Raw genomic sequence first — 27,804 nt, forward strand, 5'->3', positions numbered from 1 at the left:
CAGATGCACTTCATAACAAGGCACTCACACACAGAGAAACTCTAGAGAGATGCCCCCTCAGCCAACTGGCCCGGGAACTCCGTACACAAGCAGAGCCACCGGACAGACAATTCACTGGACTAAACCAAATTATAAAACAGCAGAAAGAAAGCTGCCTGACACATTGGAGAGAAGCAACCCAAAAGCAGAGCAAACTAGAATGCTATTTGGCCCTAAACAGAGAATACACTATGGCAGAATACCTGAGCAAGGTGACCGACCCAAATCAAAGAAAAATCTTGACTAGGTACAGACTCAGTGAGCACAGTCTTACAATCGAGAAAGGACGTCATAGACATACCTGGCTCCCTAGAGAAAACAGACTTTGCACCAACTGCACACAAAATGAAGTGGAAACTGAGCTACACTTCTTAACCACCTGTCCACTGTACCAAGACATCAGAGACACATACTTCCCACAGATCATAACCATGCAAAAAGAATTTGAAAGCATGACCAATGATGAAAAACTCCCATACCTGCTGGGTGAAGTAAAGATTTGTGAGCTGCTGCGATAGGAGAATGATATCAAATGGAATCCAACCACCTTAAAAAAAACATTGTATATATCCCTGCTTTGCCTACACGTAACCTTGATGCATGAAAACGGTTACACTCTTTTCACCTGTACATATTTTGTTCTGATTGTATTGTATTGTATTGTGTGCACTTCTGCTTTGGCAATGTAAACGTATGTTTTCTCATGCCAATAAAGCCACCTTGGGAGGATTGTGAGAACTGCTTCAAAGATAGCTGGAGTACATTTTAATAGCCTGGATCACATCTTCCAAAAACAGGTGCTTTAAGAAAGCCAAGTTCATTCGTATGGACAACACTCATCCTCTCAGCTCTGAGTACAAGCTGCTTTCCTTCTGGCCTTTGCTCCGTGGGCCACCAAAAACAGGTATAAATTCTCATTTGTGCCTGTTTCTATCCAGGCTTTAAATGCCGATGGGAGGAGAGATAATGTGTTGCTTCTTGTGTGACTTAACTACAAATGTAGTAATTGTTGTGTATTTCACGCCCACTTGCACTGGCACTTTGAACTGCTGCTGCTTTCATAATTTGCTGCTGCGTTGTTGCCTCAGCAGGGTCCTGCCTGGGTTTACCTGAACTTACACTGCTACTTTGAACTGCCATCCTGATTTTTATTGTTTGTGTGCTTATACTGTAGTACGTACTTGTTTATGTGTCTTATTTAGGTTGCCACGTGTTTTTTCCCCATGTGTTATATTTAGAACGGGTACACATTATTGTGTATCATTATGGAATGCTTTAACTATTGAAAAAAAAAGAAAGCAGATCTACAAGCTCACAGCGCGGCGAGCTTGTTGGGCTTGTTGGGCTATATAACCCATTAAGACGTTAGCTATTGAAAAATAGCAGATATAAAAGCTCACAGCCCGCTCTGTGAGCTTGTAGATCTGCTATTTTTGAAAAGTGGTGAAAGGTCGTGCAAATCCTTCAATATATGTATTTTTAAGGCGAACATTCGTACATTTTGCTTCTGGGGTGGTTCCCTGCTGGAACTAAATATTTCGAGATGGGGGTCCATGGCCAAATACATATCATTTTGAGGGTCCTTGACATGAAAAAGTTTGAGCACCACTGACATAGAAACATAGGTTTTTTTTTTCAGAAACCTGTTAGAAACCTGAAATATTTATAGAATCGGGTCAAAAATATGAGTGTGGCAACAGAGTATTTGGTTTGGAACAGACCCATCTTGTCTCTTTCTGTCATAGTGACATTGTCCTGCTTCAGATCGTGTGTCCCTGTCCAAATCAGGTTCTCCAATAGCCTCTTCTGTTTTTTTTTTGTTTGTATATCTGCTATTTTTCAATAGTTAAAGCATAAAATGATGGTTAAAAGTAATAATGCTTAACCCATTTAGGCCTAGAATTATTGAATGCTTTAACCAGTGAAAAATAGCAGATATACAAGCTCACAGCGCGGCACCGAGTGCCGCGCTGCGAGCTTGTAGATCTGCTATTTTTGAAAAAGTCGTGAAAATATGTGCAAATCTTTGAATATATGTATTTTCAAAGCGAACGTTTGTAACTCAAATTTTGCTTCTGGGTGGTCCCTGGAACTAAATATTTTGAGATGGGGGTCCGTGGCCAAATACATATCATTTTGGGGGTCCTTCACATGAAAAGGTTTGAGAACCACTGACATAGTAGTCTCTCAAGAACAGACTAACTGAGCTCCAGTTAAGTGAAAAGGACCTTTTCTTTGACGATGGCTAAGCCAGATTGCTGACATATAGAAACATAGGTTTTTCAAAAAAATCTTAGAAGGATTCAAAAGACACTTATAGAATCGGGTCAAAATTCTTATTTTCACGATTTTTCAAAAATAGCAGATCTACAAGCTTGCAGCGCGGCACTCGGTGCCGCGCTGTGAGCTTGTATATCTGCTATTTTTCAATAGTTAAAACATAAAAATAATACACAACAATGTGTACCCGTTCTAAATGGGATTAATAATGGGTCCCAGGTCTTAATTTCATTGGACAACTCACGTCTCGTAGAGGTGGCCGCCCTCCACCCGCTGCTCCACGAAGGCCAGCTGCCGCACGTGCAGGGTGGAGTGGGGGAAGGCGGCGTGCATCCAGGGCAGCCCCAGCACCGACATCAGGATGTTGATGAGACCCGAGAGCATCAGGTCCCAGTGGTACGCAGTACCCTTCAGCAACCTGCAGGGGGGGCGGCAGAGGAGGGAGAGGATGGAATAGCAGCCGCAGTTGGTTCTCAAAACCTTTTTTTCACTCACACACATACACGCAGGCACAAACACACAAAGGCCAACGCTTTCCTATAGGGTGAACATTGGCTTCAACATGACCAGAATAGACTCCTCCATCCCCACACTCTCACATCCTGCCTTTCCTTTCTTCACCGCACGCACGCACGCACGCACGCACGCACGCACGCACGCACAACTGCACGCACAAAACTGCACGGTAATATCCTCAGTGTTCTTTTAACTCCAAGTTAAATGAAGGATTTTACTGTGTAACCTGTACACAATTTTGTCCGTTTTCTAGCCTGGGTACCAGCCTGCTACGCTACGTTCAGTGGATTGGTTTTGTCACTTCGCTTCTCACTCTGGCAACTTGTGGAAAGCCTCCATTTGACTCGTATTTCCGAACGTCACCTGTTACGTACGGTGAAATTGCTTTTGTTTGGATGTTGTTCCAACTAATCAGACGTCATCAGCCAATCACACGGGTGTATTTGTTTGCGGCCCGCACCACAGAGACCAATCAGAATGCCACGAGTGGTTTTCACTTGTTATCTATGTTGGGAATAGGAGCCTGGCCAGAGTGAGAAGCGGAGTGACAAAACCTATCCATTGAACGTAGCGTATAGCAGGCTGGTGTGTACTTTTAAGCACACATAGTACTTTGAACGACTGGAAGCATCAAAGTGATGCAGTGTTTGTTGGTGGTCCACGCAGTCACATTAAGGTTCATGATCTGTCTGCCTTGTTTTGTTTTATAGTGACATTTGATTGGTGCTGTAGATAGGCTTTACTTTACAGCTGTGTTTTGTTTGGATGTCATGTTCCGTTTTTTTCATGTTTTTCCTTTCATGCAGTTGCCGGTTTTGTCTATCGCGTTCACCTGTGTCCTGTCAATCATTGTCTATTTATACTCCCCTGAGTTATCTGTTCTTTGTCAGTCGGTTGTGAGTGTATCAACCACTGTTTGTTCTTGGCTCCTCATGTATATTCCTGCAGCTTGATTTCCCAGTGTTTTCCTTGTGCGTCAATAATCCACCTTGCATTTGAACTGCCTTGTCTCTGCCTCTAGTCCTGTGTTCGCCTTCTTTTCTCCTGACTTGCTCATGACATTACGCTCAGAATGTGACATGAAGTCATAAATTTGACTGTGACAATAAACATCTATTATACATCTATTAATTTGTTGGTAGGAGATGACAAAAGATGCTCTGGGAGTGAAATGTTAGAAGGGCTTGAAAGGGACCCTTCAAATGTTTGTTTGTTAGTTCCTCAGTAATTTTATTCAAGTTAAGGACCTATGGACGAGAAAGGTATTTTTTTTTTCTAGAAAATAATCCATTGGAAACATACATCCTAAATATATCCTACCATCCTCAGTAATAAAAAGGTACTTCATAGTCTAGACTAAAAACAGTGCAAAAGATAATAATGCATAAAGTGCGATTAATCTGTCATGATTCAGCTCATCTGTCATGATTCAGTTCATCTGTCATATTGACTACCGTCCTTAATGTCGTCTTCTACTAATCGCACAGTGGCAAGCAGTGACGGACACAGCCAGTAGTACTAGGGGGTGCGCACGAAGAAATGTGGGGTGGGCGGCCCTCTATTTTTTCACCGAAATGCATAGAACATCTATCTATCTATCCATACAGTATATCCATCTATCCGTAACTCTCTCCTCACTGGCCTCCCGGCATGTGCACTTAAAGGGATATTCCACTTTCAAAAAAACTTTTGGTAATTTTATCGTCTAATCAGGCTTTTATGAACACCCTGAACAGTTTTTAATTTGCTTGATTCAATATTTAGATATTTGATGTAAATGTTACCAGGCCCTCCAGGCCCAGGGCCTCTCCCCATACACACCCATTGTAATTTCAAACTCCATTTTAACCATGATAGATTCATTAAAAACACCCGTTATTTTTTTCTGGTGACTCATACTACTCTCCTAATACATGAGCAGGCTGTGTTTTTTCGATAACTTTTTTCATTTATTTTTAATAATATTTAAATCTTTTCCATTTCCAAAAGAATTATTAAAAATAAACGAAAAAAGTTATTGAAAAAACACGGCCTGCTCACATATTAGGAGGGTAGTATGAGTCACCAGAAAAAAATAACAGGTGTTTTTAATGAATCTATCATGGTTAAAATGGAGTTTGAAGTTACAATGGGTGTGTATGGGGAGGGTTAGGGTTAGGGTTAGTGAAATATCCCTTTAAGCCTCTCCAACTGATCCAAAATGCCGCGGCACGACTGGTCTACAACCAGCCCAAATTCTCACATGTCTCCCCCCTTCTCCACTCCCTCCACTGGCTCCCGGTTGTGGCCCGCACTGAATACAAAACACTGATGCTGACCTTCAAAGCAGCCAACGGTACGGCTCCTCCATACCTTCAAAACCTGATCAACCCCTACAACCCCACCCGTTCACTCAGATCAGCAAACACAGGGATGCTGACAGAACCCTTGCTAAAAACCCCAGGACAAAAATCCACTCGTCCTAAACAATTTGCCCTCCTCGCCCCCAAACCGTAGCATCAACTCCCTGTCGCACTTAGAACTACAGACTCACTCCCTCGCTTCTGCCGTGGACTGAAGACTCACCTCTTCAGACTCCACCTAAACCCACAGCACTGCTGTAACACTCCCCTTCCCTCAATGACCATACATGAAGCTAGATAGCATTTTTAGGTTTTAGAAAAGTTTTTACTGATTAGGTGCGTGGTCTACCTATGTTATTGTTTTTCTAGATTGATATTCCTATGCCTTGTTGTATTGTTGTTGATGTACTGACATATTATCTTGCTTATTATATTGATGTACAGTATTACCTGCTTATTGTAGGTCGCTTTGGATTAAAAGCTTCTGCTAAATGCCTAAATTGTAAATTGCAATCCATCCATCCATCCATCCATCCATCCATCCATCCATCCATCCATCCATCCATCCATCATATCAAGTATCATATCTGTTTATCTATCTACAGTATCTTCTTATTTTTATTTGTATTATTTTATCGACCCATGGAGTCACCATTGTACGCCAATTGTTATACTTTGTTACAGTTGTACCCAGTGCAACATACCAGTTTTAATACCCCAACGAGGTACAGCTGGTGGTATGTCATCCAATAAAAAGCTAAACGGAGAAATTGATTTGACTACACCAGAAAACGCGCGCATATGCGTGCACTGTCTGTGCGTGTGCGAAAAGCCCCTGGCTACACCAAGGAGGGAGTATATGTGCGGGAGACCAGATAGTTTGTGTACAAAATGCATAAAAAATAGTACCGATCCTATTTTTACAGCTTGCGTATCCGTGGTTCGCGCTATCCGTGAGCCTGGTGTAGCCGGCTGAATTGATATACATTGGATCTATCCAAAACGCACATAGGCGCACACCAGTATATATGCACGCATACGCACTGACGCGCGGAAAACGGCTTGGTGTAGCCTGGCCGTTAAGCAAAAGAGCGATCTTTAATAGTAAAAATGTATATCTCTTTATGATTGCATCATTACATGCAATGAACGATAATGTATCACTTTCGCCTATCGCATGGAATATAATGCATATACTGTATATGACTGATGTGTTTCAATATTCAATATCCATATTTATTTCCATAAAAAGTCTGATTGATTAATTGCAAAAAAATTAAGATAAAAGATTAGGCTATTGCAAAACGTATAATATGGATCCATATTGAGATCAGTTATTTCAAACATTGTTATTGTTTACTAATAATCGACAATTTAAGATTTTAAGTGGTTACCTGTCAAAGTCTATGAATCTATCTATGCAATCGATGAGAATGTCCACACATTTATACAATATATAGAGGGGTTCCCTGCTTCATCTCTCTCTTTGCTAAGGGGTCCTTAGCCTGAAAACGTTGAAGACCCCTGCACTAGGGGGTGGCAATTGCCATCCCTACCTGTTCTCTGGTGCGTTGGTGAGCGACACCACGATGTTCTGGTCGATGAAGATGAGGAGGGCGAGCAGGAAGCCCAGGCCCATGGCACTGAGCACGTTCATGGCCGACAGACGCTCAAAGGGAGCCACCTTGAAGATGGGACGGTCGTGGACTTTGAACTTTGGAACTGGTGGAAGGAAAAAAGAGAAAGAAAGGGGATGAAGAGCAAGATACCCAAGGGACCAGCAGTGACCATGTACCTTTCAAATGACTTCAAAGGAGTGAGAAATGCCCACAGGGGTGTCGCACCAAATTCTGGGCCCTGGGTACAAGGATTCATTTAGACTGGGAACGCATTATTATTACGCATTATTTTGGGCTTTAACTATTGAAAAATGACAGATATACAAGCTCACAGCACGGCTGCAAGCTTGTAGATCTGCGATCTTTGAAAAATCTTGAAAATGTGTGCAATGTGTGTCTTTGAATATTTCAAATCGTTCTAAGGTTTTTTGAAAAACCTATGTTTCTATGTCAGTGGTGCTCAAACTCTTTCATGTGAAAAATTATATGTATTTGGCCACGGATGACCATCTCAAAATATTTAGTTCCAGGGACCCCCCCAGAAGCAAAATGTGAGTTAAAAATGTTCGCTTAAAAAAATACATATATTCAAAGATTTGCACACATTTTCAGGACTTTTCAAAAATTGCAGATCTACGAGCTCGCAGGGCGGCACTCGGTGCCGCGCTGCGAGCTTGTATATCTGCTATTTTTCAATAGCTAAAGTGTAAAATAATTCCAGACCCCTTCACCTTGGGCCCTAGTAACTCAGTCCCACTTCCCCCCCCCCTTGTGACGCCCCTGGGAACAGCAGTGCCCATGTAACTTTAAAATGACTTCAAAGGAGTGAGAGATGCCCACGGGCACAACGCCAGAGGGAGTTCCACTCATCTCAGACAGATCTCGGCACAAACATGGGGATGAATCATTCTGCTATTATGACACCAAAATGTGGAATATGCTCCATCACCTGCCATCACCCTCCTTCAAAACCGCCATGAAGGAGCACCTTGCAATTTGCACCTGGACGGCCCCACTGTTTTTCTGTAAATATACTTGTATTGCTTGCTACTAGTATTGATGATGTCTTGTATAGTGTCTTGATGAATTGAATACATAAGACCACAATGGAAACACGCCGTCAGGGCTTTTTGTGTTATCCTTATAGCGTCATACCTCTGTACTTTTTTCAAACTGTTAAAAAAAGGATTCAATCGATCACAAATGTTAACGGCATAGCGGCATAGCTCAGGGGTAGAGAAACCGTTATTAGAGCACGAAGGGTTCCCGAAGGGTTCCCAGTTCGAATCCGGGCTCCCCCTGAGTTAATGTCGAAGGGTCCTTGTCTCCTTGGGCAAGACTCTGAACCCCTAATTGCTCCCAGTGAGCAGGTTGGTGCCTTGCATGGTTTCCTCCGCCACCGGTGTATGAATGGGTGAATGTAATGCACAATCTCTGTAAAGCGCTTTGGATAAAAGCGCTATATAAATGCACCATTTAACGTTGAGAACAAACATCTTAGTTATGACATAAACGATTTGTTACGCCGTATGGAGTAACAAAGTCATGACGTCACTCGCTCATCCCCCGGTTCGCGGAAGTCATTTCTCTATGGAGTCATAGATGGAGTCATCTTAAAATCTATATAAATCTATATAAGCATTGTGGTCCAAAAATAAACAAACGGTCTTTGCCCTATTGTCGGGGAGGTGGCTCTGTATGGTTTATGATAGTCAGTCACTAATATTTGATACAGTCTGTTTCTGGTGAAAATGTAACTAATTCGGCAACAGTAACAACAGCGTATTCTCACTATCAGCTGTTTCTTCATATCCATATGAGTCAAACCGCTGAGATCATTTGTTTATGTTTGGAACACAGTTCTTAGATGACGCAATATGAAAACATTCTATGGGAATTCAGAATGCCACATTCAATTAATTAGTAATTCATACAGAAGGACAGTTTCACAATAAAGTATAGACGAATGAGATAAAAGCCTGAAATCTACCCCGCCCCCCCCCTCCCCCAAACCCTAACAGTGTGGAAACGGTCAACAGTGTACATTTCAACAGACATTAAATGGTACTGACGCTCAATGTCGTTGAACAGGTAGGAGCCGATGAAGGAGAACATGAGGACTGAGATGGGAAGAGCACAGTCTGACAGCACCTCCCGCACTTTGGCATGCAGGAACGGACTGAGAGAGAGAGAGACAGAGACAGAGAGAGAGAGAGAGAGAGAGAGAGAGAGAGAGAGAGAGAGAGAGAGAGAGAGAGAGAGAGGAGGTTTAGAAAGGGACAGAGAGAGGAGCAACAAAGGAGAGAGAGAGGAGACGGCGCAGAATTAAATGCAAGCGGGGGAAAGAAGAGACAAAAGAGAAACACAATTAATGTGAACAGGACAAAGACAATGACTGCAATACTGACACTGCTGAAGTACCTCAGTCCAGCTCAGCTTATGCACAATTGAATCGAGCCTCGAGCTTGATTTGATTACAGGGAGCAATGGCCTAGTGTTGTATATTAATGCTTTTCAAACCCCAGGAATAGTCAGCAACAACAACAGAGCTCTTCATATGAGCCTGACCGAAACAGAATCTGCAAAGTAAAAGGATTTACGGGCAGCTTTATTTCTGGCTTGCTGGCAGTCGGTGGCGACCCAGTCCAAAATAGATTTAAAAGTCGCTGAGTGATTCATGTGCCGTGCACTGGATTTGATGGCGGTAATGAATCTGTAATGGGATTAATTATCTATAAAACGTTGACTTACTACTTACTACTTACTACTTAAAACATTTTGATGAGGTATACTTGACAAGACGGAGCTGACAGATATAGAGAGACAAACGGACATAATTAATGACCGATTAATCTACAAATGTCCTACGTGGGGATGGTCACAACACTGAAATGTTTCATGTCTGAGACAAATGTTTTAATACTCAAGAAAAACGCAGTGTGCACATCTTGTTGCGTGCTCTTCTTCTGACACGATGTTTAAAGTAAAATGAGTGGCAGATCTATCCGATTTCTCATAATCACTATAAGAGGTTAATGTGTACAGTATGTTATAGTTAGATCATAAGATATTAATAGGGCCAAAATCAAGAATGTCTGGGATATTATGGCTATAAATTACCAGAGCTATTTAAATTAGATTTTAGTCTGAATTGTAGCAACTTGTCTGTTTTACTTCAGTATAATGTTGGTTATCTCGCCTGATCTCATCTCTTCCCATCTCATCAAGATATCATCTAATCTAATCCCTTGTCATCTAATCTCTGTCCTTCTTTTATGTCAAAAACATTAGACTAAATGTTTTAACTAATGCCTGATTCATACTTGGTTGTATGCCGTGTCACCCACCGAAAAAAGCAGATCTACAAGATCAACAACATTGCTTCACAGGGAAATTATGACATTATGAGCTTGTAGATTGTCTATTGTCGATGCGTGACACTGGCGTGCAACACAGTATATAATATTGTTGCTGTCCGGTGGAAACCACATCTACTGATCTACAAGTTCAACTTTTGATGTTTTTCTTTTCACACGGCCATTTTCACTACTTCTGTGTGACACTCTTGTCTGACAAAGTAATAGGCATGAATCTGTGGGGGGGGGGGGGGTGGGAGGGGGGGAACATCTAAAGTTTAAATATGGAGAAAGGTTTCTGCCCGGCCTTAACCCTCTAGAGCCCACTGTTGTAATATTACAACGTTTGTATTTTATCCAAAAAAAGGTTTAAATCATTTTATTTTAGCTCCCCCTACCACCTAAACATCACCATTGGATTCTATTGTTTAGTATTACAATGCCATTGGCCACAATATTTGCATATAAATACCCCCCACAGAGGCTGACATTCACACCCGCCACACCTGCTGACATTCCAGAGTTTTGACAAACAACATCTCACTTTTTCATGGAAGCTATTCCTCACAAAAACGTAAAATGCCTGTACTATTTTTTTTGGTGATCATTAGAATGTCTAGAACATGTACATATGTTATTATTGTGAATAATATCCCCCATATGTAAATTAGAGCATGATTTATGATTTATGGCTATAAAACCTTACTAAATAAAACATAAAAAAACCATTACATTTTCCTGTGATTAAGACTCCTACAACACCATCTGATTTTTTTAATTTTTTTATTTCAAGTATTTCTATTTCTATAGTCTCAACATATTTAATGATAGGGACATAATCTACAGGCAATGTAGAATGTTACATGCACAAGCTAACATGATTGTTCGTAAGTTTAGCATGTGTTCAGCTTCTGTGAAGTCCACACTGTTCAAAGCTTTCTGCACACCTATGTATACTGCCCACTTGTGGCGGCGCTACAGAAAGAGCAGTAAGCCAAAACTCAATGTTGCTTATAACGATGCCATGAGACTGCTGCTTAAAGTACCAGGATGCAGCAGTGAAAGCCAAATGTTTGTCTTGATCGGTGCGCCCACCTGCTCCGCTGTGTTGCGGAACCTTATGTACAAATGTATGTGTGGGCTTTCTGATTATGCCAACAGTGTCATTTTAATTCTGACTAACACTTTATTGAGTTCAGTCAGGTTTGTCTCTAAACTGTGCAACCATTGGTGTGTTAAGCCTCGATCAGAGTGCAGGGTGAAGAGCTATCCACCGCAAATTTGAGGTGGAAAGCTTTCCACCTCAAGTCAGAAAATAAGTGAAGGCCATCATAGTCAGTCATGGTGGAGTCCTATTCACCGTGACTGACTGGTCCAGGTCAACCAATCAGTGAACGGGGTGAAGAGTGGAAAGCTCTTCACCGAGAGGAATGACGTAACGTTGTAGTTTCATGACTCAAAAAGACTACACCACCGCGGAGCCGACTCTGATCGAGGCTTAAGTCTGTATATGCATTTATGATTTTCATGCGGACTATGTCCGCCTTTGTTTGTCTTTGTATTGTTTGTTATTTTTATGTTGCTATGGACCAAGTGTCCTCAAAGAAGTGGTGCCATAGTTTTGTACCTTTTCTGGTTTTCATTTGTCTATGAGGTTGACAGTACTTCATTAGACCCCCTGGTGTGGTTATGAGCAATTATGTATTCCCTTAGTATTTGGGGTTTCTTCCTGGAGGCTGACACCTTGTGGGTCAAAAGTGCCGATCCAAAAACAGTGAGTCAATAACATCATATAATCATCCCCTCCCCTTTTACCATACACTCAACACTGTGGGTGTGGCTAACTTCAGCTGGGTCACCACCCACCATGACAACCAGGCATACTTAATGAACTGGTGGGTGTGGCTGCGACCGAGTATTTCCCGGTGAACCTAAGCGCAAAGGTGGGGGCCGATGGGCAAGGAGGGTTGCGAGCTTATGCGAAAGAACTAAAATAAGACCTAAAACCTGGTGAAAACAGTTGCGTGCATTTGCGGAAGATGGCGATAAAGGAAACCGTTAAATGGAGATTGGAGAACATTAAATTAACTTCTGAAAAGCATACACGGCCTTAAAACATGGCAAAAACAGTTGCGTGCATTAGCGCAAGATTATATGAGGATAAAGGAAATCATTAAATGGAAATTGGAAAACATTAAATTAACTTCTGAAAAGGCTTCTAAGCCTACACTATAGCCTACTAAAAACTAGTGAACCGCGATCTTGCCACACATGAATAAGTGTGGTTGTAAACAATAACACAGACAATATAAATCCTTAGTCTAGTTGTGGGAAGAAAAGGTTATCATGATGGCCCCAAATAACTTTTAAATATCTTGCAATTGGCGACGAGTCTCTTACTAAATTGGCAAGAGTGCCTCTCATTCTCAATACATAAAGGCTAAGCTATATAACCTCTCTCCATCATCAGCAATAGTCAGTGGTGCGTGTTCCCCACACACCCAAGCCCCCACCGTTGCGCTTAGGTTCACCGGGAAATACTCGGTCGCGGTGTGGCCACATAAAAACAAATTTTTAACTCTTTCTGTACACTTTTTGGGAAAAACACTTCCTCCTAGTATAATCATAATACCTGATAATCATGTTTAGGGGGGGAAATCATGGCACTGCATCTTTAATAAAGTTTGATTAGTTGACTGTCTCTGCCCAGAATGCGTCTCATACCTCCTTTTAAACTGGTAGAGGGTGTAGCCCAGGGTTCCCCAATAGGCGGCTACTGTCTGGCCCACACCAACCCCAGTAATAATGGTGGTATAAGAGCAGCAACAACACTAGTATATCGTCGTTGTTGGCTGGAAATCTCGTATCTCCAAATTTGTACGTTCTTTCGCAAATCATACAAGGCCGTCGCACAAAAGTAGTGAAAACAGCAAATCTACAAGCACACAACGCCTCGCACCGCGAGGCGTTGTGTGCTTGTAGATCGGCTGTTTTCACTAGTTTAAATAATTAAAAAAATGATAAATTCAAAACGAACGGTTTTGGACATACAAGATTTTCACCCGACAACGACGATATCTGAACTGTCGCAGTCGCTGGAGTAGCGGGAACGCCGCCGTCGCCCCCTGCAATGTTGTGGCCCTCGGCTCGGTACCCTAGACATAATTCGGCCCTTGGGGAAAACTAATTGGGGAACCCTGGTGTAGCCCATCCATACCTCCTTTTAAACTGGTAGAGGGTGTAGCCCATCCATACCTCCTTTTAAACTGGTCGAGGGTGTAGCCCATCCATACCTCCTTTTAAACTGGTAGAGGGTGTAGCCCATCCATACCTCCTTTTAAACTGGTAGAGGGTGTAGCCCATCCATACCTCCTTTTAAACTGGTCGAGGGTGTAGCCCATCCATACCTCCTTTTAAACTGATAGAGGGTGTAGCCCATCCAGAGGGTCCCCAGCATCAGCAGCAGGCAGAGCACAGGCCTCTCCCTGGTGCAGTTGATCAGAGCCTCTGGGAAGCCGTTGAGGCCGGCCAGCCCCGCAGCCACCGCCTCCGTCCCGTTCCCAACCAGGAGCCCCACCCCCGCGCCCCCTCCTCCTCCTCCTCCTCGACTGTGGAGCAGCTGAAATTCCTCTAGACTGTGGTTGGACAGCGTGGGGGCGTGGTAGTACCTGTCGAAAACTGGCATTTATGACGAGAGAACGGTTAGCTGGACACAGTGGGAGAAATACGCAAGAAGAACATCTCCGGAAATCTCAGAATAATCCCTTTTAAACAGAAGGGAATAACAAAACGCAACTAAATAAACAAAGAGAATACGTTCTCAGGGGGATATCCCCAGACAAAGAACTGAATACATATGTAATTAAAATGTACTTTTTTCATTGTGTATAAATGTATTAAGACGGTGGGGGTTAACCCCCCCCCTCCCCCGATTCCCTCCAATGTTTTCCCCAACACTGGTCCGCGAGAATCATTCCCATGACCACATTTCTAAAGCCCTTCAGTATTTCATTGCTATGACTCCTATAGTATAGTTATACAATGTAATATAAAGCATCTTGTATGAAAGTTTAGTGTAAACTCTAAAGTCTAAAAGCTTAGTGTGAGTTTATGATTTACTTCCAAAAGTGTCCCAATATTTGAACACTCTGCACTTGTTGTAAATTGGCGAATAGATGAACAGAACATCATCACTATTGAAATGAAATACTTAAAACAATAATATAGTGATATATTGCACATATTACAGTATTATTCATATATAGTGTGTATACTGTAAATATATACTATTGTATATGTCTATATCCCAGGCCAAATCCACTTGACAACCCCAATGACCCCCCAACCTGACAATTCAGCTCAGGTGATATAAATTGGGTACTACCAGCATTCGTTCTTGTGTACTGGTAAACTACACTGTTTCCACTTGGACAACAAGAATGAAGAAGTCGCAGGTAAAACAGGAACGAGACCAAACCTTATGCAGTTCCAGTCAACCTCAGAATAAGTCTGACAGACCTAAAGTTCCCATTTCTCAGAAGTGTCACAGAACCGCTCACATGTGTGCCTCACTCATACACAGACAGTTTGACTGCATGCCTCACGCTGACATTGTCTTTGACCATGTCTGTACATCGCATTCATTTAATTTGTCTGGTATGACCATGCGTGTGTGTCATAGTTTACTCCCTGTCACAAATTAAGTTGACCTTCTGAGACGATGAAGTTTTCTTTAAGTGTACAATATACAGCAGGAGAAGAAGGTTAACATACAGAGTTAATTCAAGCCAATGATATTAGCAGCATGTAGTAGTCATTTTAGAACATGGTTTGCCCCCAGCAGTGGTGTGAAGTAACTAAGTACATTTACTTAAAGGGGAAGACCACCCATTTTCAATATTGAACTGTGTCATTAATATACCTTAGAGGAGTTGAGTGGAAATAGAAAAAAAGTTCCCCCCCTTCTGTGTTGCCTAGAACTGGAGGATTGAATTTGGGGTTTGTATTGTAAAGTACAACTTGACATGACATCACACATTGTACTTTACAATACAAACCCAAAAATAAATCCTCCAGTTCAAGGCAACACAGAAGGGGGGGAACTTTTTTTCTATTTCCACACAACTCCTCTAAGGTATATTAATGACATATTTCAATATTGAAAATGGGTGGTCTTCCCCTTTAAGTAAAAATGTACTTAAGTGCAATTTTGAGGTATTTGTACTTCACTTGAGTATTTCCAATTTCCAATACTTTTACTTCTACTCGACATCTCGGCTCCAAATATTGTACTTTTACTCCACTACATTTATTTAAAAACTTTAGTTACTAGTTACTTTGCAGATATACATTATGATATTATAAAACATACATTTACCACTTTAGCCCTATTTTATACCTTGCCTACTTGAAAATAGTTGATCTACCACCTCACAACTGAGCTTTTCAAACATTCTGCACTTTTACTTTTTGTACTTTAAATACATTTTGATGCCAACACTTTTATTACTATTACTCAAGTGCATTTTGAATTCCGGACTTTTACAGAATATTTCTATATTGCAGCATTGATATACTTTTTTTTTTTTTTCTTCTTTTTTTACAATATATTTATTGAGTTTTCTTTTTTTTTTTAAACAGAGAACATCAAACATATTTTTTACAAACATAAAACAAAAACAAAAACAATCCCGTAACAAAACCACAACACAATATAAAGAAAAACAACACAATTACAAAAAAAAACAAGTAAAACATGTGAGTACTTTTCCCCACTACTGTCAGTTTCTCTGCCAAGGTCTTTACTTTGGCAGAGCCCCGAGCACTGACTTACTTTTGACTGTGCCTTTGACTGCGTCGACCACAAACGCAATGGAGATGAACAGAGCAATAACCTCCTCGGTCGACCTAGAGAGCACACATAAAACAACATGGAAAAGGAATATAATCGTCACTGTCGGGCAAGAAACCTCGTATCTCCAAGTTTCAAAATAGTATGTTCTTTCCTAAATTAAAGCCCTACTTCATCATAGATAATAGCAGATCTACAAGCACCGCCTCGGCCGCGATGCGAGGCGTTGTGTGCTTGTAGATCGGCTGTTTTCACTACTTTAACTCATTTTTAAAATAATAATACAAGGACATACAAGACATACAAGGTCCCCCCCCCCCCCCCCCCCGACAGCGACAATATGAGGGTCAGATGGATAGACAGTAAAACAGTGATAGAGTCAGTGTCAGTGTCAGCTCACATACCGCATTAACCCATTAAGACATAGTCTCTCTATGGACCTTGTCTTAACTCATCTAGTGCCTTTCGCGTGATGTCACGCAATAAGTACTAGAGTACGTATAGTGCCGAATGCGTGATGTCGCGCGAAAAGTAATATATTACTGTAACGGCGAGTAAAAATACCTAGTACAATGGCCGACGCTCCGGAGACGAAATCCGCGCTGATTTGTCATCATCACGGCTCCACGAGCACACAATAGTCATCCCATAACATTGAGGTGGACGGCCGATCTCATCTTTAATGTCCATTATCTCAAAACAACACTTTAGAAGCGAAGATGGAGGCAGATGCTCGCTTATAAAACACATGTATAAACGCTCCTATGCAATCCAGCATGGCACCACGTAAACAATGATCGGTTCCGTCGCAGGATCCGATGACGTCAGACCGGAAGTACTTCCGGTCTAGACTTCTGGCCTTCAAAATAAGACAATGGCCGTTAATGGGGCCGGGAGGGGGCACTCTGGACCCCCTAATCCGTTAATGTCCTGGGCTCTGGATGAGTTAACAACTTGGGGGCCAAACTCGTTCAGTAACGGGATACGGCCACTGGAGGTCGCTGTGCCACAACTAAGTTGTCTCGTCCCTCAACGAGACAAAGGGTTAACTTGGTTACGTGCAGCTGCATCCATCCTGTGTACCCTGTGAGAGACGCTGGTGCATATGTCATAACATGACGCACACAGAAGCGAAATGGATCGTCTAGGCTGCATACACTTCCATTCTATGCTGAAACATAAAAAGGGCTTTATCTCTGAATAAGGTGCAAAGAACGCCAGGGAAGCAGAGATCTGATTGTTTTCACGGCGACACTTTACCGCGATGGTCGGCCCCGGTTTGGATTTTAGTTTCGCGAGCGTTTGTACACAAATGGATTATCTTCCTCAATCGTCAGCGGACACTCACGTGCACACGCACGAAGCTTCCGAGGCTCTTCAAAATAAAGCGTGAGTGAACGGCGGCACCAGCAACAGCTAGAAATGTTAGAAACCTTGGCTTCCCATGTGTTAATGGACAAGTTCGACTACAAAATGACGTCACTCGTGACTTCTGAAAAGCATTACACAGAATTAGAGTTCGGAAAACTGCACGTCGGAGAGTTGCAACTCGCCGAAGAAAGGTTCGGTTTCGGGGAGAGACTATGCTTTCCCGGTTTTAATGGGCTAAATCTGGAAACCGACTAAACAAATGCACCAATCACACAATCCAAACTCATTCAGTCGTTTGTATTAAAACATTAGTAGGGTCGAAATGCTTTTCATTGCACCACAAGCGTAATTTGTATAGGGTTGATGGGTTTAATAAACCCAAGGGCCCCCCTACTGGTGACAGTATTATAAATTCATAGGCTATTATATCGTCGTTGTCGGGTGAGAAACCTTGTATGTCCAAGACCGTTCGTTTTGTATTTTTCATTTAAAAAAATTATTTAAACTAGTGAAAACAGCCGATCTACAAGCACACAACGCCTCGCGGTGCGAGGCGTTGTGTGCTTGTAGATCTGCTGTTTTCACTACTTTTGTGCGACGGCCTTGTACGATGAAGCAGAGCTTTGCTTTGCGAAAGAACATACACATTTGAAACTTGGAGATACGAGGTTTACACCCGACAACGACGATATGTATTTTGTCATTTCCAATATATCAGGGGTCTCTAATCTCCTATATCAGGGCCCCCGTCACGGCAGTACAGGGCCCTTTTGATCAGAAAACCCATGCAGAATAAGATCTAATTTCGCCCCTGGATTGCACGCATGCGTGGGACCCAAACATCAACCACCCCCACACTGAATCATGATGACAAATGCACAGAGAGAGGGCACTGTGTCGGGGGGCGTAAACAAACCTTTTAAAGAGCTTCATCAGGAGGCTGACATTGAAGATCCCCCCCAGGATGAGGAAGAGGCTGTTCCACAGGCCGATGCAGGCGTAGAATGCTGGGAAGTCCAGGTCGTAGTCGTCACAGATCCCCCGGATCACTGCAGGACCACACACCAAGAGCACATTAGGGACGGGACGATAATCGTTATTAGCGTTTATCGTGATAAAAAAAACACTCACAATAATCGTATCTTGGAGATAAAAATGTATCGTGCAATTGTCCTCCTTCATGCACTGGGATCAATTCACCTTTTATTTGCCGAGCTGCATGTTTGGTACCACGTAAACCCTCTATTATTGGTCAAACGGACCTGGAAATAAGTAACGTACTTGATACAGTCTTTTTTTTCACTATCTACTGTACCAAATCTCTTTGCCAAAAAATCCCTGCTAATGTTTTAATGCAAGCTCACAACGCATCGTGACGCATTGTGAGATTGTAGATCTGCATTTTTTTGGCAAATGTTCTGCCCCAGGATAATGGATATCTTGATTATCGCGGCAATATCGCGAATCGCAATTTCTTTGGTCACAATAATCGTGACATGAAATGTTCATGTCGTCCCGTCCCTAGAGCACATACACACGCACGCATATCAGTGACAATGCGAGACATAATCTAACGACTGCTAATATTTTAAAACGGTAATTTGACAGAGGGATATTTTTGCGGACAAATCACCTCAATAAGTGTTTTGACCTTACATTGGGCTACGGTTCCCCCGCCCCTTTTTTTTGCTAATGTATTCACCCTGATAGATATATGGTCATATAAAAGGCTAATAAAGAGGCGGCCGTCGCTGAGTGGGTAACGAGGCTGTCTGGGAATTGGAAGGTCGCCGAACCCCTCCCCCCCCTCCGTACTCGACCCTCCGTACTCGACCCGCTCTATGTGTTAATGTGTCCCAGAGCAAGACTCTTAACCCCTAACTGCTCCCTGGATGCCAAGCCGGGTAATTGCAGAGGACAAATCCTACTTAGGGACAAAATGTGCTGCAGCAAATCCCCCCAAACGACAACTAAAGGGGACACAAAAGATGTTTTATTAATTATTATCATGTAGATACAGTGTATAAATATACATATCGTCATTGTCGTGTGAAAACCTTGTATGTCCAAAACCGTTTGTTTTGTATTCATCATTTTTAAAATGATTTAAACTAGTGAAAACAGCCGATCTACAAGCACGCAATGCCTCGCACTGCGAGGCGTTGTGTGCTTGTAGATCTGCTGTTTTCACTACTTTTGTGCGACGGCCTTGTCTGATCCTAAAGGAAATATCTATAAGCCTCTTCATATTGTTCATTGTTCCATACAGAAGGTAATCATATATATATATTATTATTATATATATTATATTATTATATTATTATATATATATTATTATTTATTATAACCAGTTATCTAAAGTAACTAAGTACATTTACTAAATTACTGTATTTAAGTACAGGTTTTAAGTATAGCCTAGCCTACTTTACTGGAGTATTTCCAATACTTTTAATTCTACTCCACTACATCTCCCATTCCCAGATGCAGAATAGAATCATTTTGGTCCATTCTGCATCTATCGCATGCAGGCACAGACACGACGAGTCCTCCTAGAGATGGGATTTATGGCTCTTTGAAGTGAGCCGGATCTCTGGGATCCGTTCCTTTCAAAGAGCCGTTCAAAAGACACTCCCTACTGTGAACCGAATCCTATCGTTCATTTCAAAGAGCCGTTCAAAAGACTCGATTCGTTCGCGAACGTCCCACCTCTATTCGCTCCGTGTCAAAAACAAACACTGAAACGCAAACAGAATGGATCACACTGACCTACACAAACCCACGGGAATAATTTAGAAGCACTTTATCAGAAAATATAACTAGTAACACTTGTGTAGCCTACTGTATGTTAATCTGACTTTAGTATAGGCTATTGTTTTCTTCCTGGACGTGCGTTTGTGGCAGGTTTAACATGGGATTTTGACAGCAGGCTTCTCCTCTTCTTAACGGAACGCCGTTCCGGCCCCAAATGTTTTAACGGAACGGGGGTTCCGGCCGTTCCGGCTCACTTTCACCACTGACAGTATCCCTTCGTTTTGCTCGGCACCGTGCTTATTTTATGTCCTCCGGACAATGTTTCACACTGAGTATCTCTTGGCTTTTAGCCTGAACAAAGTCGTGCCAACGTCGCTCATTTCACTCAGATAGCATTGTGGAAGCTCGGGCCAGTTTGATGCTGAAACAATGCTGTTGACGATGTCATCTGTCCAGTCAAATCAAGTGATGAAATGGAATTCAGCTTCTTATGATTATGAACTGGGCCTGATGAGTGTTCCGCACTCATTTCAGTGTTAGGCTTGAGATGACATCCCTAACTTTGTTCGTAAAAACTGCTGCATGTCTTTAACCCACCTAAAACCGGGAAAGCATCCGTGTCATTTTAGACTTTAGCGTCGGATATCCAAAAATAGCAGATCTGCAAGCTCACAATGTGTCACTTCAAGCCGCGCTGCGAGCTCTTGCATCTATTTTTAAACCTTTTTGAAAAATCCTGAAAGTGTTAGTGATGTGTTCCCAGTACTGCGTTCGTAATGCCTTGATTGTGTACAGTGGTGTCTGTTAATTTATACTTTGTTGTGCTCCGTAAACGCCGTAAATGTGCACCGAAAATAGTCGCTCTAAAAGCTCATAATGTGTCACGCTGGAACGCGCTGTGAGCGTGCAGACCAGCTATTTCTGGCGCGCAACACGGGTGCACAACAATGTATGAATGAGGCTTTAAGAGTTACAATTTCACAAATGAGCCGCCGGTGTATTCTGAGAAATACTTTTTACCCTCAATTAGCCCCACAAGAAATGTACACTCTGTGTGATACTGCCCCGTTCTCTTCAAAGATCACGACACCGCAGCTCAAATAAACAGCTGCGCTATTAAAGCTCCATCTTGGCATAATAAGGATGAGTCGCCCTCATTGTTGCCCAATTCCAGTGCTTCCACATGAACTCATTATCTGTAAATAAACAGCTATACTACTGTGTGTTAATTGTGCCATTTAATCTTGAATATCATCATCTTTTAACGAGTAGAAAAAAAACGGAGAGATTGTTTTGCTGCAGGATCGCGAGCGGTGAGTGGTGCTCACTTCGCATGGTATCTAACAAGACACACGTGCATATCTCCTTGTAAGGGCCGTTCTGTCCGTAAAGTTAGTTATGTCCATACATGGAGTTCCGTGCTCCTACACACAAAGCCAGACGTAGGAGCGGTTAGCACCGCTCAAAAAAACGGAAAAACTAAAAACCCACAAATATCTTTAAGCAAGGAAACAAACGCTGTTGCGTGGAACCATGAGATGCCTTTGATTCTTCGGTAGACTAACAGTTCGGAAACAAATGATTCAGTGTGAATATATAGCATCGTGGAAGAAGAGGAAGTCTGCACACTGTTCCAGAGCTCCAGCAAATATTTCCTCTTCTTATTTCCTAGACTTCTTCCTCTTCTTCCTTGGTGTGTATATTTTGGTTCGGCACCTGTACATTTTTGGAGATGTGCGTGCTTCCCTCTTTGCTCTATATAGCAGGGGTTTTCAGAGTGGGTGACGGGGCATCGCGACGGCAATATTTGGAATTTATTAGAGGCCACTTGAAAAGATATTTAGTATCAATTTAACCTTGAAGTACACAGTTATTTTCAGTCAGTTCTAACCAAAATGGCTATTATCTCAACATTTTCCTCTCAACATAATCACTAAAATATCATTACTGTCAGGCAGAAACCTCTGTCGTACAAAACTAGTGAAAACAGCCGATCTACAAGCACACAACGCCTCGCAAATATGTATGGGGTGCCCTGAGACCAAACAGTTTTGGGAACCCCTGCTATATACTGTAGCATCCTCACATCTTACGGTGGACATTTTATTTTCACTGTGTATTCCCTCTGAAAGTGAGACACAGAGACAGAGAGAGATGAAGAGAGAGACAGAGACAGAGAGATCAATAGAGAAACGGAGACAGCTCTACAGAGGCAGAGAGAGAGAGATGAATAGAGAGGGAGCGTGAGAGCAGACAGAGGGAGTTTGGGGTTGTTGTTGTTGTCGCCACATGCTCGGATGCCTCCGTCCCCCCCAGTTTTGACGTTATCTCCCGCTGATTTCAGCCGCCGGCACACAACCGCGCCGAGATAAGACTTAGCTGGCCGAGGAGGTTTTTAAGGTGAGGAGGAAGATTAGTGAAGGAGGCGGAGAGGGGGGGGGAGAGGCCTACCGCTGATGAAGATAGCGAGAGGGGCTGTGGTGAGAGGGATGACCAGGGGGGAGCCCGCGAAGAGCGAATAGATGACTCCTCCTATGCTCTGACCCACGATGGTCTTCCTCACATCTGAAGAGAGAGCAGAGGAGATGTAAACAACACGCACACGCACTCGCACACACACACATGCACACACAAATGCACGCATGCACACACAAACACACGCACGCACACACACACAGCAGCAAAAATCTGTTGTGTATTAAGATCAGAGGTGGGAAGGGAGCCAATTCACCTGAAAGACGCCTGGGGACGTCTTACCTGGTTACCATGGTTACCAGGTTAGCAGAACCTACTGTAGAGGCTGGTGAACAAAAACACTACATATCCCATCATGCAACTCGGCCACCAGCATCACAGAGCGTCCATTATCTATTGACTCCTATTCTATGCTTCAACATAAAAACGTCTGTATCTCTGAATAAGGTGAAAATAACGCAGAGGAGGCCGAGATCCGCTCTTTTTCGCCGCTACACTGGGCCGTGATGGTCGGTCGCGGTTAGGATTGTAGTTTCGGGGACGAAAGTAAACAAACCAGACAAAAAAAAGTAAGATTACACGACATGCACACGCATGTGTGCATGTTGTGGGGCTCTTCAAAATAAAACGTATGTGAATGGTGGCAATGAATATGCAAATAATTTGAGATAGATGGCATCCAGTGTGTTAATTGTGTGTGATGGTAGTACAATATTTGATCAGCGTCAGCTATTAGGGATCCACTCCACTGGCGTATATTTATGTTGGTCTGTGCGAGCGTGCATGTGTGCGTGCGTGCGTGCGTGCGTGCGTGCGTGCTACAGTATGTACATACGTGTCTGTGTGTGCTGTGTGTTCTAAGTCTTCGTTCATACCAATCTCTCCGCGGGTGCTCTCGTCGTTGAGCGAGCCGAAGGCGATGGCGGGGAGGAGGATGGCGATGTACAGGAAGATGGCGGTGGTCATGTACTTCAGCAGGGTTTTGTTACTGCCCACCACACCTGCACAGAGGAGGACACACTGCAGTCACTACGGGACACATGAACTCCATGTACCAGACCTCTGTCTGGTTCCCATTCCAAAAATAACAAACACATAAAATAAAAAGACCAAAAATTATACTTTTTTTAGAATGTTCCCCAATAATGTCATGGCCAAAATATATCCACCTGTTTCCGCGGGAGTTTACTGGAGATTATTTGGACCTGTTTGGACCACACTTCCGGTTTAACAGCAGACATACAAGCTCACGTCGCGTCGCAGATGCAACCATTGTGAGCTTGTAAATCACACTCGGCTGCGGCGCCGGAAGCTCGGTACAGCGTCTGCGCAATGCACTATGGGGCGTTGGAAAGTCGTGGATAAGATATGTACGTGTCATTGACAAATATCATCATTCTGTGGAGAAATATAACATCCATAAAATATCTTTATTTGAAATTCAATGCAAACATTGGGGAATGGGGATGGCAATTGCAAATCTGACAGCCCCGGTTCCAGATAAGGGATGTTTTCCACATTGGGACAACTATGTCATGGTCAAGGTTAGGAGTCCGAGTACAGGTAGCCGAGGACTGCGTTCAGAACTTCAGATGTCTGTAGGGCTGTCACAATTATTACATAATCGTCTAATCGTGATTTTTTTGACATAATCGTGATTATTTTTCATAATCGTCATAAGCGTTTCCATGTTGAAAAATGTTCATATATTTAAAAAAAGGTCAAAAATTGTGGAAATAGCAGATCTACAAGCTCACAACGCGTCGCATTGCGACGCGTTGTGAGCTTGTAGATCGGCTATTTCCACTATCAAAGTAATTTTTTAAGTAGTAAGTTGTCAAATATGTCAGTAATGTCCTTGTATATTTAGGTTATGTGTCATATCTACCATGTACAACTTCAAAGCCTAAAAGCCAAACAGAAATGTAATTATCAATGACAAAAACACAATTAAATCGTTAATCGCCAATTATTTGAGTGACAATTAATCGTCATGTAAAATGTCATATCGTGACAGCCCTAGATGTCTAGGCAGTCCTTGTGCAGACATACAGATGAATAGGATCATACTGTGAGACAGTTTACTAGTAAGACGCCTCATGGCGGCATGTGACCTGGGCGAGGTCGCGCCATTTCCTGGCCATCTGGCCAGTGATGTATATTGGACCAGTTACCCACATATGGAGATCCATGTACTGTATATAGTACATCCCTTTTATGCCCATACATGGAGATCCCTGTCTGAACCAGCCGCACAGATATATGGGCTGTCTTCCTCCATATATGGGCATTCCCATATGAAGTCCTGTTAGATATGGGCTTAATATTGATGACATCTGGGATCTCCATATATGGGCATAACGGGGATTCTGTTAGAGTGGTTCCCATGACATACAATATATTTTATTTTTTACACCTTGTCTACATGCAGACAAGCTGTGACATTTCATTTTAAGGGAAATCATTGCCATTCCCTTCAAGTGTAATCATAGTGTCAGGAAGGTTGTCGCTCAAAGCATGTGTGATGAACTGACATTCAAACACTTGCTGACATTCATTGTAATATTTCATGTTTTGTCTACAGTACAGCGCAGCAGACACATGCACAAATAGACATAAAAGGGGGCTTGAGCCCCTGCCCTTTTATCAGACTGTTAAAAGTGCCAGTCCACACCATGAATGCAGGTTTTACTATGGTGAAAGAAATGCAAATGCCCTCTCTCCATTCAAGAGAATTGCCTTGTCCAAACTCTCCTAAACTTGAGTGCAGCAAACTTATGTTGAAAGAATTGCCCTCTCCGTGTAGAAATCCATGCCGTACGCCACATCTCCAGTATTCAGTTGATTATGCTTAGTTCAGTGTGGTGTATCAAGCACCGATAATAGCCAACCTCCATACTTGTGAGCTTCGACATATTCACAAAAAAGGCCCTTCTGGAAATTTCAGCCCCTGCTTCTCTAACATTCTCTGCACGTTGTGCCTTTGAGAAAGCATGTACAACTAATGTTAATTGATACAACAGAAAGTCACAAAATGTGATTAGGGTGCAAAAAATATATATATATTCCAGTGCATTTCCTAAAAGCTATTTTTCATCTCAAATTGATATCTTCTTTTCAGCACTTCTCCACTTCCAAACACATATTGGTTGTCTAGGGCCGAACTTCAATTTGCATGGTCGCATTTATTTCCAGTAGGTTTACTGATAGAGCCAAAGCATATGATGACTCAGCATTAATCTGATGATTATTGCTGACTCAGAACACAATGAGAAAGAATGGGGCAATGACCACCTGGGCAAACGCAATAACACTGTGCAGTGTGTGCATATAAATGAGTATGCAAGGCTAGGGGACAGCTTTAGTGAATACAGTCAAGGATAACTATAGAATAGGTTCAGACATACACACACTGTACAGTGAGGCAATGCTGCAACAGATGAAAAAAACAAACAATGCGTTGCGATGCGACGCATTGCGCCCGCTGGCCTCCTCTTTGCACCACATAGGCTCTGATGCCTGAGAGCGTGTCACGGGCTCGAGTTTTTAATCAATAAAGGCATAAAAGCCACAACAATTGTTACTAAAAAAAAAAAGAAAACACCTACAAAAAGTACAGTACAAAAGTACATTTTAGACATAGATTCTTGTATTAACCAAAACCCAAATAAATGATGTCTCAGTCAACAGCAATGCCAGAGATTTGCTTGTAACATGCACTGCAAAATCCAGAGTGTTCATTCGACTCTCAGGACCAGGGGCGTCACACCAAATTCTGGTCCCTGGGTACAAGGATTCACTGCGGGCCCCCCATGAATGTTAACTATTGAAAAATAGCAGATATACAAGCTCACAGCGTGGCACCGAGTGCCGCGCTGCAAGCTTGTAGATCTGCTATTTTTGAAATATCTTGAAAATGTGTGCAAGAAACCTATGTCAAGGACCCCCAAGATGATATGTATTTGGCCACGGACCCCGATCTCAAAATATTTAGTCCCAGGGACCCCCCAGAAGCAAAATTTGAGTTACAAATGTTCACTTAAAAAATACATTCAAAGATTTGCGCACATTTTCACGACTTTTCAAAAATAGCAGATCTACCGGTACAAGCTCGCAGCGCGGCACTCGGTGCCGCGCTGTGAGCTTGTATATCTGCTATTTTTCAATAGCTAAAGTTACTAGGGCCCCTCCACCTTGGGCCCTGGTAACTCAGTCCCACTTTCCTACCCCTTGTGACGCCCCTGCTCAGGACTCAACCACTAAAATGCCTTTGATTGCCAGTGTTTTGACTTGAACTGAACCAGTCCAGGGAAGCTTTAGACACAACATAACAGACGCATTGCAGGCATTTAAGGCTTGCAAGCAAACACAAATTGCATGTAATTTCACAATAATGACAGTAATGTGGGAGATGTGCTGGTTAAGTTTACTACCCCATTAAACGACAGACAGACCATCACCATCTTATTCCGCACGCACGCACGCACGCACGCACGCACGCACGCACGCACGCACACACGCACGCACGTGGTGCTGTCGGAGGCACCCTGGTGTGGCATAATAAGATGATTCACTTCACAAAGATGCAGGATGTGTGTGTGTGTGTGTGTGTGTGCGTGTGTGCGTGCATGCGTGTGCGCATATGCAGTGGTGGGAACAGTACTTAAGTAGAAGTATCAGTACTGCAATGAAGAAATACTGGTTGCCAGCTGATAAGCGGATTCTGTCAATGCATTTCAATGAGAATGGAGCGGATTTTTTGAGAAATCTGCAATTTGTGGATTCCTCCAAAAATCTGCTCCATTCCCATCGAAATGCACTGGCACTTTGGTGTGAAAATAGCAGTTCTACAAGCTCACAATGCGTCACATCGCAACGCATTGCGCCCGCTGGCCTCCTCTTTGCACCACATAGGCTCTGATGCCTGAGCGTGTCACGGGTTCGAGTCCCGTTTCTGACGACCTTTGCTGCATCTCCCCCTATTTCCTGTCAGTCTACTGCCCTATCAATAAAGGCATAAAAGCCCCAAAAATTGTTACTAAAAAAAAAAAGAAAACACCTACAAAAAGTACAGTAAAAAAGTAAATGTACTTGTGTGCACATGCATATGCATTCATGCAGCGCTAGTCCAGCCTACCATCTGTGTGTGTGTGAGTGTGTGTGTGCGTGCGTGCGCGCATATGCATGCATGTAGCGCTGGTCCA

The 27,804-nt window shown here is 42.7% G+C and overlaps 1 protein-coding gene across 1 annotated transcript in view; it reads right to left on the bottom strand.

Moving 5' to 3' along the window:
• The window catches only part of slc4a11 (solute carrier family 4 member 11), a 227,040-nt gene that overhangs the window by 19,767 nt on the left and 179,469 nt on the right, over nt 1-27,804 (bottom strand). The window contains exons 10-17 of the mRNA XM_080751219.1: nt 23,476-23,601; nt 22,577-22,690; nt 18,291-18,423; nt 15,986-16,059; nt 13,560-13,830; nt 8,869-8,975; nt 6,734-6,899; nt 2,564-2,737 (exon numbers count right to left, since the gene is read on the bottom strand). Of these exons, the coding sequence (XP_080607345.1) occupies nt 2,564-2,737; nt 6,734-6,899; nt 8,869-8,975; nt 13,560-13,830; nt 15,986-16,059; nt 18,291-18,423; nt 22,577-22,690; nt 23,476-23,601 (1,165 nt within the window). The remainder of the gene's footprint in view (nt 1-2,563; nt 2,738-6,733; nt 6,900-8,868; nt 8,976-13,559; nt 13,831-15,985; nt 16,060-18,290; nt 18,424-22,576; nt 22,691-23,475; nt 23,602-27,804) is intronic.

The sequence above is a fragment of the Nannobrachium achirus genome, assembly GCF_963921795.1.
Source record: "Nannobrachium achirus genome assembly, chromosome: 20".
Taxonomy (NCBI): domain Eukaryota; kingdom Metazoa; phylum Chordata; class Actinopteri; order Myctophiformes; family Myctophidae; genus Nannobrachium; species Nannobrachium achirus.